Source organism: Elgaria multicarinata, chromosome 10, assembly GCF_023053635.1.
Source record: "Elgaria multicarinata webbii isolate HBS135686 ecotype San Diego chromosome 10, rElgMul1.1.pri, whole genome shotgun sequence".
Lineage (NCBI taxonomy): Eukaryota > Metazoa > Chordata > Lepidosauria > Squamata > Anguidae > Elgaria > Elgaria multicarinata.
The window spans coordinates 4,379,098-4,397,251 of record NC_086180.1 but is presented as its reverse complement, the minus strand read 5'-3'; the positions used below and the strand labels follow the sequence as shown (position 1 = coordinate 4,397,251).

The 18,154-nt window shown below is 50.0% G+C and overlaps 1 protein-coding gene across 1 annotated transcript in view; it reads right to left on the bottom strand.

Moving 5' to 3' along the window:
• The window catches only part of CPXM1 (carboxypeptidase X, M14 family member 1), a 44,757-nt gene that overhangs the window by 11,213 nt on the left and 15,390 nt on the right, over positions 1 to 18,154 (bottom strand). Inside the window, exons 3-9 of the mRNA XM_063135222.1 lie at positions 14,124 to 14,233; positions 13,524 to 13,663; positions 12,615 to 12,699; positions 5,652 to 5,802; positions 3,077 to 3,165; positions 2,135 to 2,258; positions 1,277 to 1,473 (exon numbers count right to left, since the gene is read on the bottom strand). Coding sequence (XP_062991292.1) covers positions 1,277 to 1,473; positions 2,135 to 2,258; positions 3,077 to 3,165; positions 5,652 to 5,802; positions 12,615 to 12,699; positions 13,524 to 13,663; positions 14,124 to 14,233 — 896 coding nt within the window. The remainder of the gene's footprint in view (positions 1 to 1,276; positions 1,474 to 2,134; positions 2,259 to 3,076; positions 3,166 to 5,651; positions 5,803 to 12,614; positions 12,700 to 13,523; positions 13,664 to 14,123; positions 14,234 to 18,154) is intronic.

Here is an 18,154-nt window from a genome sequence, read left to right as displayed (position 1 = left end):
ATATGTACCTACCCGGACCTTAAGATCATCTACAGGGGCCCTTCTCCGTGAGCCCCTGCCAAAGGAAGTGAGGCAGGTGGCTACTAGGAGGAGGGCTTTCTCCGCTGTGGCACCCCGGTTGTGGAACGAGCTCCCCAGAGAGGTCCGCCTGGCGCCTACACTTGTACCCCTTTCGTCGCCAGCTGAAGACCTTTTTATTCACTCAGTATTTTAACACTTAATTTTAACTTAAATTTAAATTTTACTGTTTTAACTCTGTATTTTAATCTTATATCAACTTTGCTGTGTGGTTTTATCCTGGTTGCGCTTTTTATATTGTATTTCATAATTGTGTTTTAACCTGTTGGGTGTTTTACTGTGGTTTTAATTTTTGTGAACCGCCCAGAGAGCTTCGGCTATTGGGCGGTATAAAAATGTAATAAATAAATAAATAAATAAATAAATAAATAAATAAATAAATAATAGGCCCCTGCTGGGGTGGGGGGGTGGGCCCTTGACAGGCTCCTGACCAGGCCTACCATTGTTGCTGGCCCTGATGACAACATAAGAATAGTCCGGCTGGTCCAACATCTTCTTTCCAGCAGTGGCCAACCAGATGCCTCCAGAAAACCCACCCAAAGGGCTTGATGGCAACAGTTCTCCCCTGGTTTTACTCCCCAGCACCTCGACTATACAGGCAGACTGCCTCTGAACCTGGAGGTTCTATTTGTAAAATGCCCAGAGATCTTTGGCTATTGGGTGGTATAAAAACGCAATAAATAAATAAGAGTAGCATGGCTCATCAGGTATTGATGGACCACCTCCTCCTCCATGAATTTGCAAGGGTGCATAACCCAGTGGCCACCACATCTTGTGGCATGAAATTCCAAACGTTAATGACACATTGACCGTAGAAGGACTTTCCATTCTCTATCCGACACCCACTGCTGATCAATGCCATTGGATGACCCTCTATGCAGGGAGGGTGGGCAACTTGCAGCCCTCCAGATGTTGCTGGACTGCTGCTCCCCACCACTTACAGAAACCTAGGAAGCGACCTTCTCACGAGCCTGACCATTGGTCCATCTGGTCAAGTGACCATAATGCTTCTGCCCCATCTCTCTTCTCTTCACCACCAGGCTACCTTCCTCCATCCACAGACCGCTGCAGAAAAGGCGCAGGTGGGGATGTGGCCGGGCGGAAGAGATGGTGGCCCCGAAGGGGAGGTCTGGCAGACCAAGGGCCCCCCCACCCCCGGCCCAACTGACATACACCCCGGCGCCTGCATTCAACTCACCAGCTTGTAAGCCCTCTCGTAGCCATCGGGGTTCATGGAGGGCAGCAGGTGGATCCGGGTCTCGGTGACCAGCTGCAGCACGCGAGGATTGCCCTGCTTGTACTCGTGGCACAGGTATTCCATCAGGTTGAGCACCAGCTCCCGGCCTAGCGCCTCGTTGCCGTGCATGCCTGCCACGTAGCGGAACTCTGGTTCCCCTGCAACGGGCGTGGAGAACAGAGCAAGGTGGCTGTCCGGAAGGGTCTATTGCACTCCCTGCTCTAGTTTTCTGAAAAATCAGAGTTCCCAGAGCACAAGCCACTCCCAGAGTTGTGGTGGTGATTCCATGGTTCTCTCTTTCTCTCTACACACACAGAGATAGTGGAGGCTGGTGTCTCCGATGTCACTGGGGTTTCAGGCAGAACCAGGCAGAACTCTAAAGGAATTGCCCAAGGTGCGAAGCTACTTTATCGTCCTGACTGGTTCAGACTGAAAGCGTGGAGATTTTGTTTTGATGCAGCTTTCACGGTCAGCTCCCACCTGAAGCCTGGAGGGGTGCAGTCCAGGTTGGGCACCTCAGTAAGAAGCAGGCCTAAGACAGAACCATTGTTCGTTGAAACGGGCGTGACGTGGACTCCCTGATTCCTCGTTTTAGGCGCACCTTTCATAACAGGCATCGGCTCAGCCTCCCCCAAACCCCACCTGAAATGGTAACTAAGGCTGATAAAAGAGTAGCGTTGAAAGGTGACGTGCAGCTTGTCTGAAGCCAAGAACTGAGTTGCTTGTGTTACCCTGCAACCCCCCATTTCTAGCATCACACCCTAACAAGCTCTTATTCTTTCGAAACTGGCATGAACAGGGCTTCCTGACGTCACTCACCTACTTCATGCTGCCCGGGGTTGTCAGAAATCTCCATGACGTACATTTTCAGGCCTAGGTAGCTCTTCCCGATGCTGTACACCCGAGTGATGTTGGGGCACGCGTCATTCACTTTCTTCATCAGCTGCAGGAGGGGAAATTTCACACCTCGGTTTCTAAACTTGGGACCAGGATACCTGAGAGAGCGCCTTCTCCCTTACCAACCTGCCCGGTCACTGAGGTCATCCGAGGGCCTGCTCCTGGTGGTTCCACATAGATCCATCCTCCGATTGGAATCCACCAGGGGAAGAGCCTTCAGCGTGGTGGCGCCCCTCCTGTGGAACTCCCTGCCTCTGGAGGTCAGGCAGGCGCCAACCTTGTACTCCTTTCGGCGCCTCCTGAAAACATCTTTATTCCAAGAAGCCTTTCTTTAGCATGCAGCCTTGGATTTCTGTTTTTGCTTCTTTTAAATTTTGTTTTAACTGTTTTATTCTGTTTTTATTTTCATTTTACCTTGTACACCGCTCCGAAATTTTTCAATGGGGAGCGGTATATAAATATTCTAAATAAATAATAATAATAATAATAATAATAATAATAAATAAACAATCGCTGTGTCACGTCCTAAGGCCAAGCCTTCAAGGTGGGTCAACCTTATTTCACTTGTTTCCTCCAGAAGCTTTCCCCCATTTGAGATAAGGGTGGCACGTAAGATAGAGAAACATGGCAGATAAGATAGATAAGTGTGGCAGATATCAGATAAAGGATGGGAAGCAAGATAGATGGGGTGGCACGGGGGGCACTCTCCTCTCATTGCCTGCGTGCTAGTCAGAAAATGGGGAATTATATGCCCAGCTTCTGTGGTCATTTTTGAGGAGAGGAAGCAGCTGGGAGTGCTGGAACTCTGTGGCTCTGGACTGGGTTTCCTTCTTTACCCGTTTTCAGGCCGCAAGGGAGACCCACCTTCCTCATTTCCTTGTAGTTGTGATGCCTAAAATCCAGTTTATCACTGGTCACTGGTGCGTCGTCCCACAAATAGATGTTGTTGGGGTCTGGAAAGAAAGAAGTAGAGGAGAAAGTCAAAGCCGGGTACGTGCTGGTGATGTAAAAACTAGAATGCCCGTTTCCCCTGACACGCAGACACACATCTTGAAACACATTCAGAAACGTGTGTACACACGCGTCCGCACATGTATACACGCAAGCACACACACCTGCACCCCCTCTAGGACACCTCACCAGGAGCCCACCTGAAGACACCTGGAAAAGGTGAATGGGCACATAAGCCAGGGGGGAAGAAGCTGGATGTCCCTCAGTAGAAACTCCATTTACCCCCCTGCAAGGGGCACGTAGGTGACGTCCAAGCCCCTTTCTTGCTAGTCGATGTTGATTGAGTTAATCCTGCCGAATGCACTCCACTGATTAACTGCCTGGACAACACTGTAGGTCAGTTTCAAATGAAACTGACCAGTCAAACCCAGCCAAGTCCTTAGGACTGCCCCCTCGCCACATCACCAGTAGGGGAGGGGCTACAGACGCAAAGCACATGGCAATTTCAGCTGCAATTCCCCTTCTGACCACTGCATGGAAGTATATAAGCTATTGTCCTGTCTCAGCGCCGTGTGACCCGGCCTTTGCTGTGTGAGCGCCAGGTCATCACCTATTCTCAAGAATAGACGTTTCGTGCCCAACGTGAGTGTCTCAATATTGGACTTGGATACACTTGGATTAGGCATAGAGGAGGGCAACCAGGATGATCAGGGGTCTGGAAACAAAGCCCTATGAGGAGAGACTGAAAGAACTGGGCATGTTTAGCCTGGAGAAGAGAAGATTGAGGAGAGACATGAGAGCACTCTTCAAATACTTGAAAGGTTGCCACACAGAGGAGGGCCAGGATCTCTTCTCGATCCTCCCAGAGTGCAGGACACAGAGTAACGGGCTCAAGTTAAAGGAAGCCAGATTCCGGCTGGTCATCAGGAAAAACTTCCTGACTGTTAGAGCAGTATGTCAATGGAATCAATTACCTAGGGAGGTGGTGGGCTCTCCCACACTAGAGGCCTTCAAGAGGCAGCTGGACAGCCATCTGTCAGGGATGCTTTAGGGTGGATTCCTGCATTGAGCAGGGGGCTGGACTGTATGGCCTTGTAGGCCCCTTCAAACTCTACTATTCTATGTTTCTATGATTCTATAATTTATGCAACACTGGCATTTGGTTGGGACAAGCCATTCTGCTGAACCAGGGGCAAGATGGAGGGAAAAGAAGCGTTTTTTTTGCTATCTAATGAATAAGGAGGCCTCAAGCCACCACTTCCGAGCCAAAGTAGACCAGCTGGATGTGTATCTTTGCAACTGCTAGGAAATATTTATTCATTTCTCCTGTTATATCCTGCCTTTTCCTCCAAGGAGCACAAGGTTGGCATAAAAGATCCTGCTCCCCGCCATTTTATCCTACGATGAACTTGTGAGGTAGGCTAGGATGCAAGTCATTGACTGGCTCAAAGCCACCCACGGCTTATCTATGTGCCCTATATATAGTGGCTGTGCAGTGGCGGTGCGTTCTTTAGATGACGCAGCCACTAACTCACAGCCACACTGGGGCTTTACCTTCAAAACTGCACTTTCTTACGGCATCCTTTTACTGTGATTTTTCTGTTTGCTCCAGTGCCACCATGTTGTTTCTCCCATCTATCAGTGGTGGCTTCGGTTCGGGGGTGTTCGTAGGGGTGGACCCAAGTGCAGGGAAAGCCTGGAAACACAGGGCATTGGGCGGGCTTGAGGAGCGTGATGGCCGTCGGATAACCCATGCTCCCTCCTGCCATCTAGATTTAGAATTCCCAACCCATGGCAGCGATGCAGCGGTGTGGTTTTTTTTTGGGGGGGGGGGGAAGCAGCTGCGAAGTGGCAGGGTATAGACAACCCTCTTTCCCAGTCAGCTTCATGGATGAGTGTGGACTTGAACCCAGCTCAACACTCTAACCAGTGTGTTGCACTCTAATCTGCAACATCGATGCTTTCCTGGTCATGACGGAGAAGTGTGATACAAGCATCCTTAGAGGGTGATGGCCAAGCAGGGCGGGTGCTGAGTTTGGTAAGACTGGGCACCTGCCGAGGCCCCCCCAGTTGCAGGGGCCCTGCTGCCAACCTCAGAGCCCCCTAGCCTTGTGCCACTGCTTCCTTGATCTCCCTGCCTGTTCCCATGTTTTCTTTAAAGCAGCCTTCCTCAACCTGGGGCGCTCCAGATGTGTTGGACTGCAGCTCCCAGAATGCCCCAGCCAGCTCGGCTGGCTGGGGCATTCTGGGAGCTGCAGTCCAACACATCTGGAGCGCTCCAGGTTGAGGAAGGCTGTTTTAAAGAAGTGAGCAGGGACAGGGTGATGGAGAAGGAAAAGCAGCAGCAGCCTTTGCCTGCCTGGTCCTCTCCCTGACAGCCGCGAGGAGGGGGAGGAGGAGGGGGGGGCTCCCAGAAGGCCTTCTGCACAAGGCTCCCCCAAACCTGGAGCAAGCACTGCCCAGGAGGGGCCCAGCCCCAGGGACCTACCTGGCACGGTGCAACCCAAGATCTCCGCCCTCAGGCAGATTGTCCCGTTCTCGAACCACGTCTGAGGGTTGATGCGGATGTATCGAGCCACCACGGGCACGGGGAGCAGGCTGAGGGCTGGGGTCTCCGGATCTTTGTTTCCAGGAAATGTCTGGAAGGAGAGGAAGAGGGAGAAGTGGCACAAGGCAGAGCGCCTGGCAAAAAGAAGCCTGACGCTGGCATCGGGTCTCCCAGGGAGAGAGAGTCCCTGCCAGCAGGCAGTGGTGGAGACCCTGCTCTGCATGCAGAAGGCCCCAGGCCCAGCCTGAAACGCTGCACAGCCGTTGCTGCCTGCCACCATCAGCGATGCGGAGCCAGATGGACCACAGGCTTGGCTCAAGATGAGGCAGTTTCCATGGTTTCATATCCTTCCTTCCCTTCCTTCCTTCCCTTTCCCTGCCTCCTTTCCTTTCCTTTCCTTTCCTTTCCTTTCCTTTCCTTTCCTTTCCTTTCCTTTCCTTTCCTTTCCTTTCCTTTCCTCTCCTCCCCTCCCCTCCCTTCCCTTCCCTTCCCTTCCCCTCCCCTCCCCTCCCCTCCCCTCCCTTCCCTTCCCTTCCCCTTCCTTCCTTCCTTCCTTCCTTCCTTCCTTCCTTCCTTCCTTCCTTCCTTCCTTCCTTCCTTCCTTCCTTCCTGAGTTTCAGTACACAGAACTCAGGAAGATGCCATGTAGCTGGCTAGACTCTTTATCCATCTAGCAAAGAACTGCAACTTGATCATTTAAATGGGGGGTGCCGAGGATCAAACCTGGGACATTTTGTATGCAAAGCAAACATTCTGTCTTATTATTATTTAACTTCCAAGTTATAGGAAGCCAGATCCTGGCTGGACATCAGGAAAAAGCTCCTAACTGTTAGAGCGGTACGACAACGGAACCAGTTATCTAGGGAGGTTGTGGGCTCTCCCACACTGGAGGCCTTCAAGAGGCAGCTGGACAACCATCTGCAAGGGATGCTTTGAGGTGGATTCCTGCATTGAGCAGGGGGTTGGACTCAATGGCCTTGGAGGCCCCTTCCAGTGCTACAATTCTATGTTTCTGTGATCATTATTAGGCAAGTGTCGTCCTAGCACAGGCATGGGGATCTCTGATGTGAGTTGGGCTTTGCAACTGAGGCTACTCCTTTAGAGGTCTGCCTGGTTCTGACTGAAACCTGGAGCAGCTTCACCAGCCCACTGACATTGGAGCAGACACCAACTACTGATTTTTACCAATGATTTGGTAGTTTCTCAGCTGTTGTGTCCAACCCCCACTCTCCAATTTCTAAAATGTTGAAGAACGCCTCTTCTAAGGCTTAGTTACTGGTAGAAGGGGCTTTAGGTTAAAATAGGCTGGTCTTTTTGGTGGTTTGGTGCCACCCATTTTATTTCGGCCCCACCCACCACTGAGAGCTTCCCTGGAAAGGAATTCCATTCCTGGGCTGGAAGAGTTTTCCCCATGCTTGTCTTGTAGCAGCTGTGTTAAAAATATCTGCACTGTTCCAGAAGGCTGCTAAAGCAGCCTTCCTCAACCTGGGGCGCTCCAGATGTGTTGGACTGCATCTCCCAGAATGCCCCAGCCAGCTGGCTGGAGCAATCTGGGAGTTGTAGTCCAACACATCTGCAGCGCCCCAGGTTGAGGAAGGCTGTGCTAGAGCAAGAGTCTTGGAGACAGCCAGGAGTAAAGGGGTCTAGATGGCAATGCATAAGCCACGGGGGAACCTAATGAACTTGAACATTTCATAGAATCATAGAATAGCAGAGTTGGAAGGGGGCTACAAGGCCATCGAGTTCAACCCCCTGCTCAATGCAGGAATCCACCCTAAAGCATCCCTGACAGATGGTTGTCCAGCTGCCTCTTGAAGGCCTCTAGTGTGGGAGAGGCCACAACCTCACCAGGCAACTGATTTCATTGTCGTACTGCTCTAACAGTCAGGAAGTTTTTCCTGATGTCCAGCCGGAATCTGGCTTCCTTTAACTTGAGCCCATTATTCCATGTCCTGCACTCTGGGAGGATCGAGAAGAGATCCTGGCCCTCCTCTGTGTGACAACCTTTCAAGTATTTGAAGAGTGCTATCATGTCTCCCCACAATCTTCTCTTCTCCAGGCTAAACCTGCCCAGTTCTTTCAGTCTCTCTTCATAGGGCTTTGTTTCCAGACCCCTGATCATCCTGGTTGCCCTCCTCTGAACACGCTCCAGCTTGTCTGCATCCTTCTTGAATTGTGGAGCCCAGAACTGGACACAATACTCTAGATGAGGCCTAACCAGGGCCGAATAGAGAGGAACCAGTTTATGGCATTGTCCTTAAAAAGCCCTCCTGTGAGCATGCAAAGGATGAAAACTCCCGATACATGCGGATGCCACGGCAAAGCCACCTGGAATGTAACTTGAATTAAACCACCCTCCCCCAACCTTGTGCCCTCCATTGGGTTTGCACTACGACTCTCATCATCCCTGACCATTGGGGCTAATGGGAGTTGTAGTCCAAAACATCTAGAGGGTGTCCTATTGGGAAAGGCTGAACTAGCTAATCTGTAGCCAATATCCTCACTTCCAGGTAGATTATTAGGTCAAAAACCTCACCAGGTTATCCCTTGCGGTGCCTTTTGTTCTAGAGATCTCTGCCTGGTTGTCTCTGGGATGCATTGGCATTTGTAGTTGACCAGCCAAAATGCCATCATACGTGGGAAGGGACGTCTCAGGAAGGTTTCTGTCTACTCTCAGAACCATGCTATTGTATATTTTCCTTAATCACAACCCTAGCAGGACCAAAGTCATTGACTGGGTTCACACAACATGATAACCCATGATGGGTCTGTTGGGCACCATGGCTTAATTTGCTCGCCTACAGAATTGCCCGGCAAGATGGGATCATATAGCTGCCACCACTCGATAAGCCCTTGAAGGGACCACACTTCATAGGCAACAGCATCTCGTTGGGAGGCCCCTGATCCACCCTTCAAAATCCTGTGCAATTTCACCCAGCACAGGGAAAATCCCGGGTGCACCAAATAGGTGGTGGCACAAACAAACCTTTGGAAAATAAGCCAAAATAAAGAAAACGGCCCAAAATGTGCACACGCCCCATAGCCTAATGCGCACAATGGCACAGGGGAAAAAAATCACACCAGTGCGTATTTGAGCAAAAACCACTGGGCAAATTACCAGTGCCATTAACAGGGCCGGCACGAGACTTCTGGGTGCTCTTGTGCATGGTGTTGCTGAAGGCCCCTGCTTCCTCCTCCTCCTCCTCCTCCTCTTCCTCCTCCTCTTCCTCCTCCTCCTCCTCCGCCCTTCTTTCACTGCTGCTGTTCACCACCTTTCTCGCCTCCCCCCTCCCTCTACCTCCCCCCAGTTATAAAATGGGAGCTGTTGGCTTTGTGGGTTATAAGTTGTGCAGTCCTGCTCAAAGTGCAAAGACCAGAGCTGAGAGGCAGGATGCATGAAGGGCCTGTGGCGAGTGCCCCACTGAGAATCAAGGGGCCATTATAAGCGGTTTGGCTCCTGTTTCCGACCCGTTCTAGTCCCCTCTTGGCTGCTTACCTAGGGGAGGGAGAGCACGGGTCTTGGTTTGCAGAGGGGCACCTGGTTTCCCTTGGCAAAGGGGCGCAGAAGGAATGGATTCCTCTTTGATTGGCTTGGCCCAGGCCCATCCCTTTGGCCCAATCACCATGTTGAGGTTGTTGCTCCTATCCTGGAGCCAAGATCCAACTGAGTTGCGCTGTTGTCCTTTTTCTTATTTAAGGAGCGGACAGCAGCCAGGCAGGACGGGAGAAGGGAGTGAAAGGAGGGGTAACTCCGCACCCTCTTAATGAAATGGAGCTCTTTAGGCTTCACAGGTTGCCAGCTTCGGGGAGAATGCCAGAAATCGGACAGAATGTGGGTATTCTGAAAATCTCTGCTTTCAATGCAATTAAAAACAAGTTTCTATCCCTCATGGCTGCCAAGGAAACATACAAGACATGCCTAAGGCCATCTTAATTAGAAATTGAAGCCACTGTTAATATTTTCTTTTTTCTATTACAGCAACACAGAGGAACCAAAGTAGCCTTTAAAAAAACAACAACCCGAACATGCGTCTTCTTAATTCACAGCCTCACCAAAGCTTTAGTTGATTAATCTACCAATTAAAGTTTGCAGCTCTTGCAGCTTGCGGCCAGGGTATCTCAAGGATAACTGGTCCGATATGAGCCTGCTCCTCCATGTGCAGGTCCTGGACCAGTGCTTAGACTCAGTAATGGGCTGGATGAGGGCCAATAAACTGAGACTGAATCCTGGCAAGACGGAAGCCCTGTGGGTGAGTAGTTCCCGAGTCCGGGAGACAGGCTCATTGCCTGTTCTGGATGGGGTTGCACTGCCTCTGAAAGAACAGGTTCGTAGTTTGGGGGTAACCTCAAGATTGGATTACTGCAATGCGCTCTATGTGGGGCTGCCCTTGAAGCTGCTCCGGAAGCTGGAGCTAGTGCAGAATGCTGCAGCTCGGCTGTTATCTGGAGCTGCCCCTTTCTCACCAGGTGCTCCAAGGGGCTAAAAGCACAAGTCGTTGCACTAACGTGTAGACCAACTGTTTTGTAGACCAGGATTCGATAATTTTTGTCCGTCTCTTCTGCCAAGACTCTTGTTCATGCATTGGTTATTTCTCGGCTGGATTACTGCAACCTTCTTCTCACTGACCTTCCTTCTTCTCACATCAGTCCGTTGGTTTCTGTTCACCACTCTGCTGCTAAGATCATCTTCTTGGCTCGCCGCTCTGACCATGTTACTCCACTGCTGAAATCTCTTCATTGGCTTCCAATTCACTTCAGAATCCAATATAAACTTCTCCTGTTGACCTACAAAGCTTTTCACTGTCTAGCTCCTTCCTATCTCTCTCCTCTCTCATCTCACACTATTGCCCCGCTCGTGCTCTTCGCTCCTCTGATGCCATGTTTCTCGCCTGCCCAAGGGTCTCTACTTCCCTTGCTCGGCTTCGTCCATTTCCTTCCGCTGCCCCTTATGCCTGGAACGCTCTTCCAGAACATTTGAGAACTACAAGTTCAACCGCAGCTTTTAAAGCTCAGCTAAAAACTTTTCTTTTTCCTAAAGCTTTTAAATCTTGATTTTGTTCCGACTTTATACTGTTAGTTTTACCCTACCCAGTGCCTGTTTACCTTACCCTGTGCTTGTTTGCATTCTCTTCCCCTCCTTATTGTTTTATTATGATTTTATTAGAATGTAAGCCTATGCGGCAGGGTCTCACTATTTACTGTTTTACTCTGTACAGCACCATGTACATTGATGGTGCTATATAAATAAATAAATAAATAAATAATAATAATAATAATAATAATAATAATAATACACCGCTCCGAAATTTTTCAATGGGGAGCGGTATATAAATATTCTAAATAAATAAATAAATGAAGATCGTCCGCAGAGGCCCATCTTGGGGGGTCCCTACCAACTGTTGTTAAGCTGGGTTTGGACAGAGAGTTAGGTCTTCTCCGTGGAGGCTAGTGGCTCTGATGTTAGTGGGGCAGTGAATCCGGTCCAGGTTTCAGCCAGAACCAGTCAGAACTCTAAAGGAGCCATTCAAGGTGCTTTGCAGATTCCTGACTGGTTCTGACTGAAACCTGGACCGGATTTACTGCCCCACTGACATTAAGAACATAAGAACATCAGAAGTGTCCTGATGCTGGATCAGACCGAGGGACCATCTAGTCCAGCATTCTGTTCACACAGGGGCCAACCAGCCATCGGCCAGGGATGAACAAGCAGGACACGGTGCAACAGCACCCTCCCACCCATGTTCCCCAGCCACTGGTGCACACAGGCTTATTGCCTCGAATACTGGAGATGGCACACAACCATCAGGGCTGGTAGCCATTGATACCTTTGCCTCAAGGAATTTATTCAACCCCTTTTTAAAGCCATCCATTGGAGCTGCCAGCCTCTAGTGGCCTTCTCATGAGTGACACCCCAGGTCTAGAGTACCCCCGCCAAGATTTCATTTTGCTGGATTTCAAAGTTGGCAGGCATTGCGGCAACCAGATTTGTGGGATTAAAAGAGCCCAGCTTTTCAAAGAATCATAGAAGAGTAGAGGTGGAAGGGGCCTTCGACGGAGTCCTCCTGTTTCTCCCTGCAAGCATGTGAATGAAAAGGCGCCCTATGGCGTTACCCACATTTCTATTCCCTCAGGTATGTCTGCATGAGTATGTCTAGAGAGTGCAGAATGTTGGGCTGAGTGGGTGTGGCTGGTGATGCTGTGGAAAGGGGGAGGAGTCTATATAGGGGGGAGCTGAGTGGTCTGAGGGGTTCAGTTGGTGATTGGGTTTGGAGGGTAGATCATAGAATCATAGAATAGCAGAGTTGGAAGGGGCCTATAAGGCCATCGAGTCCAACCCCCTGCTCAATGCAGGAATCCATCCTAAAGCATCCCTGACAGAAGGTTGTCCAGCTGCCTCTTGAAGGCCTCTAGGGTGGGAGAGCCCACCACATCCCTAGGTAACTGGTTCCATTGTCGTATTGCTCTATCAGTCAGGAAGGTTTTCCTGATGTCCAGCTGGAATCTGGCTTCCTGATTATAGTTCTGTTTTGTTTGTAATGTTGTGACGTTTCATAAACGTATAATTAACACAGAAACGAAGAAATATAATTGTGTATGTGTCCATGTTCTGGATCTTTTGTTTATGTTTTGGACCTTTTCAAATCACCTTAATTGGTCTAGAAAGATGGCCTAGAAATACTATGTATACATATGCCATAATTCATTTTGATCACGGAATGTTAATGTATGGCTGTCAACCTGTGAACTGCAGGTGGGACCTTTGTTTTCTCCATACAGGTTACGTTGCCCAGGTGTCATCCCCTTTGATCATGCACTGAATGGCAATTCCCACACACCTGCAAGTCCAGCCAGTCCAAGGCTGGCATCTCACCCTGATGACTGTTGAAGACCCCGGGGACTCACCGCTTCCTCACTCCCATTCTTGCAAGGCTGCCAACTATGGGTGTCATTGCTGAACTGGATCTTATACGAAGTCACCCAGTCATAGCTGGTGAAAGAAAAGAAGATAGAACATTTGGGAATGCAAACAAACAGAAGAGCATCAGAAGTACCATGCTGGATCAGACCCAGGGTCCATCTAGTCCAGCACTCTGTTCACACAGTGACCAACCAGCCATCGGCCAGGGACCAACAAGGCAGGACATGGTGCAACAGCACCCTCCCACCCATGTTCCCCAGCAACTGGTGCACGCAGGCTTACTGCCTCGAATACTGGAGATAGCACACAACCATCAGGGCTAGTAGCCATTGATAGCCTTCGCCTCCAGGAATTTATCCAACCCCTTTTTAAAGCCATCCAAATTGGTGGCCATCACTACATCTTGTGGTAGTGAGTTCCATAATTTAACTATGCAGTGTGTGAAGAAGTACAAATTAATGGAAGGGAGGGAAACCTTTTACGGTCCTGCCCCAGGCTACACAGTTTCCCCAAGATGTTCTCCTACTTCAGCTGGGAAATGAAAAGAAAATAACATTCAAATAGAAGAGGATATATGACCATCATTCTGAGAATTCTAGATCCAATTTTTAAAAGGGAGGTTTCTAGTCCTTATGGCTGCAAAAACAAACAAACGAACAGAAAAGGCTGAAAATGAATGGGCAATGTCCAGTGAAATTTCACAAGCGAATAGGTAGGTATAAAAGTGAATCGGGGAATTCTGGGGTCAGGGGATAGGCAGAGTTAATGAAGCAGAAAGAAAAAAAACCCAGAACGTATGCTAATTTGGATAACAGGCCACAGAATTTGAAGAAGAATCTGGGGTTTTTAAAGGTTTTTTTTTTTTAATGGCGTAGCATCTCCGTGGCACTCACGTCCAGATAGAATTCAGCCCTTGCGTGATGACCCCGGTGAAACGCGTCATCCGCCTGGCGTCAATCTCCAGCCACTGCTTCTTGTCCTGATACCCAGCACACCAGCCCCCGTCAAAGAAATCGCCATCATTGATGCCAGACTGGAATAGGGGCAAGCAGAAAGGAGGAGGAAATTGATTGATTTATTACATTTTTATATCGCCCAATAGCCAAAGCTCTCTGGGTGGTTCACAAAGTAGGTCGAAGGTGTTGGCTGAGTGAAAATGGGTATCTGTAAACCAGCCATTCCCGAATTGGTGCCTTCCAGATGTTTTGGAGTACAAGTCCCATCAGCGCTGACCATTAGCTATGTGTCCTGGGGTTGATGGAACACATCTGGAAGCTTGCCACATTGGGAAAGGCTGATGTGAATAAATCTGGCCTGACATGACTTGAAGTCCCACCATGACTTTGTCCTGTTCCCAGTGGTTCCGGTGCGTCTTGGTGCAAGAGGAGTTTTCAGCGAATCGTGTCCAAGGGCTGTGAGCGGAGGAGTTCCCCCGCTGCCCACCCAACCGCTCCCCCTGTTGGCGAGTGAGCATACTGCGAGGTGCAGCTCACCTGTATGTTGAGGCGTCCGCGGTGCGGCCCGAGGCCGTCGCGCTTGATACTGGAAGCTCGCAGCTGGGAATCCCTCACTCTCAGAGACTCGAGTCCCAGCGGGGGGCATTCTGGATTGAGGTGGTGGAGGAGGAGGGTGGTGGGACAGGGTGGGTGAAAGAGAGACAAAACCAGCTGAACAAAATACGTGGTCTACTTCCTCCTCCCTCGAGTTACCTGCTTCCCCCTTGAAGACTCATATAATCATAGAATCACAGAATTGCAGAGTTGGAAGGGGCCTACAAGGCCATCGAGTCCAACCCCCTGCTCAATGCAGGAATCCACCCTAAAGCATCCCTGACAGAGGGTTGTCCAGCTGCCTCTTGAAGGCCTCTAGGGTGGGAGAGCCCACAACCTCCCTAGGTAACTGATTCCATTGTCATACTGCTCTAACAGTCAGGAAGTTTTTCCTGATGTCCAGCTGGAAACTGGCTTCCTTTAACTTGAGTTAAAGGAACACATATGAACACATATGTCATATGAGAACACATATGTCGGGGTAAAGGGACCTGGGCCTTCTATACCCTTCGTAGCTGCCGTTTCAGCCAGTATCTGTCATTTTTCTCTTGCCTGCATAACACACTTCGGTGGCCCACTTTCCTTCTTTGCACCTGTGCTTGCTCTCGCAGCAACCTTGAGAGGTGGGCGGCTGTTAGTCCCTTCTACCAACTTCGGAGAACACTTCTCCCATGTAAAAAGCCAGGCGACAGGACCCAGCGAGGACTGGGAAGAATTTCCCCCGAATGGATTCCTGTGGTCCGGGTCACGGCACCCTAGGAGGAGAGGAGGGTTCCAGCCCTCCTACTTAAGTGTGGCCGGGCGGTTGCCAACTGGCAGCGCTCCTTGGCCTATAAAAGTTCAATGAGGAGCAGAGACGGAGCCAAGGAAGCTTTCCGCTTCGCTTCCTCCACCACGCCAGGAAACATTCTGGATCTTGGGCTGCTTTTAAAGGCCCAGCAGTTCTCGTGGGCTAAAAGTCTGGCGACCCTGCAGCACTAAACCAAGAGGGCAACAGTATCCACCACAGAATCCATTCAGACAACTTACAATTTATGCATCGGGGGCGATGCTGTGTGTTTCACAGCACCAATGTTCAAACGGGACCCCTGTATGGATTACTGCTAGAATTTTTTTTCTTTTACAAAAAGTAGCCGTGGGTATGGGGAGGGATGCATCTAGGTTTGGACATTGTTATGGGGCACATAGAATCATAGAATAGCAGGGGCCTACAAGGAAGGGGCCTACAAGGCCATCGAGTCCAACCCCCTGCTCAGTGCAGGAATCCACCCTAAAGCATCCCTGACAGATGGTTGTCCAGCTGCCTCTTGAAGGCCTCTAGTGTGGGAGAGCCCACAACCTCCCTAGGTAACTGATTCCATTGTCGTACTGCTCTAACAGGAAGTTTTTCCTGATGTCCAGCTGGAATCTGGCTTCCTTTAACTTCAGCTTGTTATTCTGCGTCCTGCACTCTGGGAGGGTCAAGAAGAGATCCCGGCCCTCCTCTGTGTGACAACCTTTGAAGTATTTGAAGAGTGCTATCATATCTCCCCTCCATCTTCTCTTCTCCAGGCTAAACATGCCCAGTTCTTTCAGTCTCTCTTCATAGGGCTTTGTTTCCAGAGCCCTGATCACTCTGGTTGCCCTCCTCTGAACACGCTCCAGCTTGAATCGTGGAGCCCAGAACTGGACTCAATACTCTAGATGAGTCCTAACCAGGGCCGAATAGAGAGGAACCAGTACCTCACGCGATTTAGAACCTATACTTCTATTAATGCAGCCCAAAATAGCATTTGCCTTTCTTGCAGCCATATTGCACTGTTGGGTCATATTCAGCTTGTGATCTACAACAATTCCAAGATCCTTCTCGTTTGTAGTGTTGCTGAGCCAAGTATCCCCCATCTTGTAACTGTGCATTTGGTTTCTGTTTCCTAGAAGTAGAACTTGGCATTTATCCCTATTAAATTTCATTCTGTTGTTTTCAGCCCAGCGCTCCAGCCTATCAAGATCACTTTGAAGTTTGTTTCTGTCTTCCGGGGTATTAGCTATCCCACCCAATTTTGTATCATCTGCAAATTTGATCAGCGGTCCCTGCACCTCCTCGTCCAAATCATTAATAAAAATGTTGAAGAGCACTGGGCCCAGGAATCATTCAGGCCTCAGGGGGCGCATTGCCCTCCCTGCCCACATAAGTGTGCACAAGGGGTGTGCCGGGTGTGCCTAGGCACACCCTAATGTCTCAAGCATTAAGCGTCTCCTCAATCCTCCCCTCACCTGCAATGGCCCTCCCACAGTCAGGCAAGCTGAACGCGTAGTATGGCTTCAGTGTCTACAGTGTTTAATAAATAAATGAATAAAAAAAGTCCTTTATGATTGAATAGTCAATAAATGTTCACCTTTAAAGAAACATCCCTAGGTGCACACCCTAATGAAACACGCTATGCCTGCAACACTCTCTTGTTGCCAGATGTGGCCACCACGGCTGAAATCCCAGTGATTCTAGGAATGGCTGGGACTTCAAGGGCAGTGGCCCCTTTCTAGGGCTGCAGAGCAAGAGTGTGGGCCCCTGAAATGGCTATGGCAGGCCACATGTGGCCCATGATGTAAGAGGAGGAGGGTTTAAACCCTCTTTTGCTGCCACGTTCCCACTGAAAATCACCCCCCTCCCAAAGCTGTGATTTACCCCAGTTAGAAAAAATATGCCCCCCCCCCCCACTTAAGAGCGGCTCATCGGATCAGGACAAAGGGAAGTCCTTCTTCACACAGCTGTCTTGTGAAATCCACTGCCCTGTGATGACGTGAGAACACCCACCAGCTTCCGGCTCAGCCTTTTGCAATGTGTTGGACTCCAACTCCCAACTTCCCCAGCCCGTGTGGCACAGGGCCTTGGTGGCTGTGGACGAAGAGAGCAGTTGTCCTGCTGTCACGTGGGCTTCCCAGAGACATCTCGCTGTTTGCTTTTGGGAAGCAGACGGTTGAATTGTGTGGAACTTTGGTGCATTTTTAAAACTATTCGTACCCAGCCCAAGTCACAGGGGCAGAAGAGGGTTCAAATGCGGATAGATAATGAAATAAAACAAAGGGTTGGAGGACAAAGTGCTCTTTTCCATGGTTCCAGCCGGCCATGCCCTGTCCCACAATACTCCATTCCTTGCCCCCTCCAAAACACTTTGTGGTCACATGCTTCATTTTCACAGGGCTGTTTTGGGACACCCCCCTTTTAGGGTTCCCCCTATAAAAACCCTTGGTTCTCTCTCACCCTCTGGATGGCGCCTGGCCTGCTTTAACTGCAAAGAATCCATGCTGGGCGAATAAAATGGGTATTAGATTATAGCAGCCTTCTCCACTCTTGTGCCTCCAGATGCGATGAACCACAGCTCCCAGCATCCTGCAGCCAACACGACTGGCTTGTGAGGGGGGGGATTGTAGTCCAACACACCTTGTTGGGGGAAGGGAAGGCTAGTTTATGGGCTGTCTTGACATGGGGAGGTGGAGGAGACAGTCAAAGTCTCTCTCTCTCCCTCCCTCCCTGTGTGTCTTCAATTGTAATGGGATCGTGGAAACCGCACACGGCTGTTTCTTGCATGAGTCTTGGGTGAGTCAACGCTTCGGAGGAGATCCTAGGCAGAAATGGGATGAAAAGTCCAACCGCACTCTTGGGGAAGAAGCTGGCAGGAGACACGTCTTCCAGGGTCCCTGATCCTTTTCCATAGCGCAGCTGCTGGAGGAGGAATTATGCAGAACAAGCACATTTCGGCAATCTTTGGAGGGGGTGGAGTGGGGGAGGCAGGGCTGTTGCAGCCCTCAAAGCTGGGCAACCGGCAAGAACGGGCTGCCCACTGCGGCACCTCTGTGCCGGGAAAAGCTAGAAGCCTGCGTGTCACACGGGGCCTTGGTAAAAGTGCAGGAGCCCAGCCCGTTTAAAAAGCCAGCAATTCCAAGGAAGAGACACCCTGACATTGCACAATTAGTTCCAAACGCAGGACGTTCTGTAG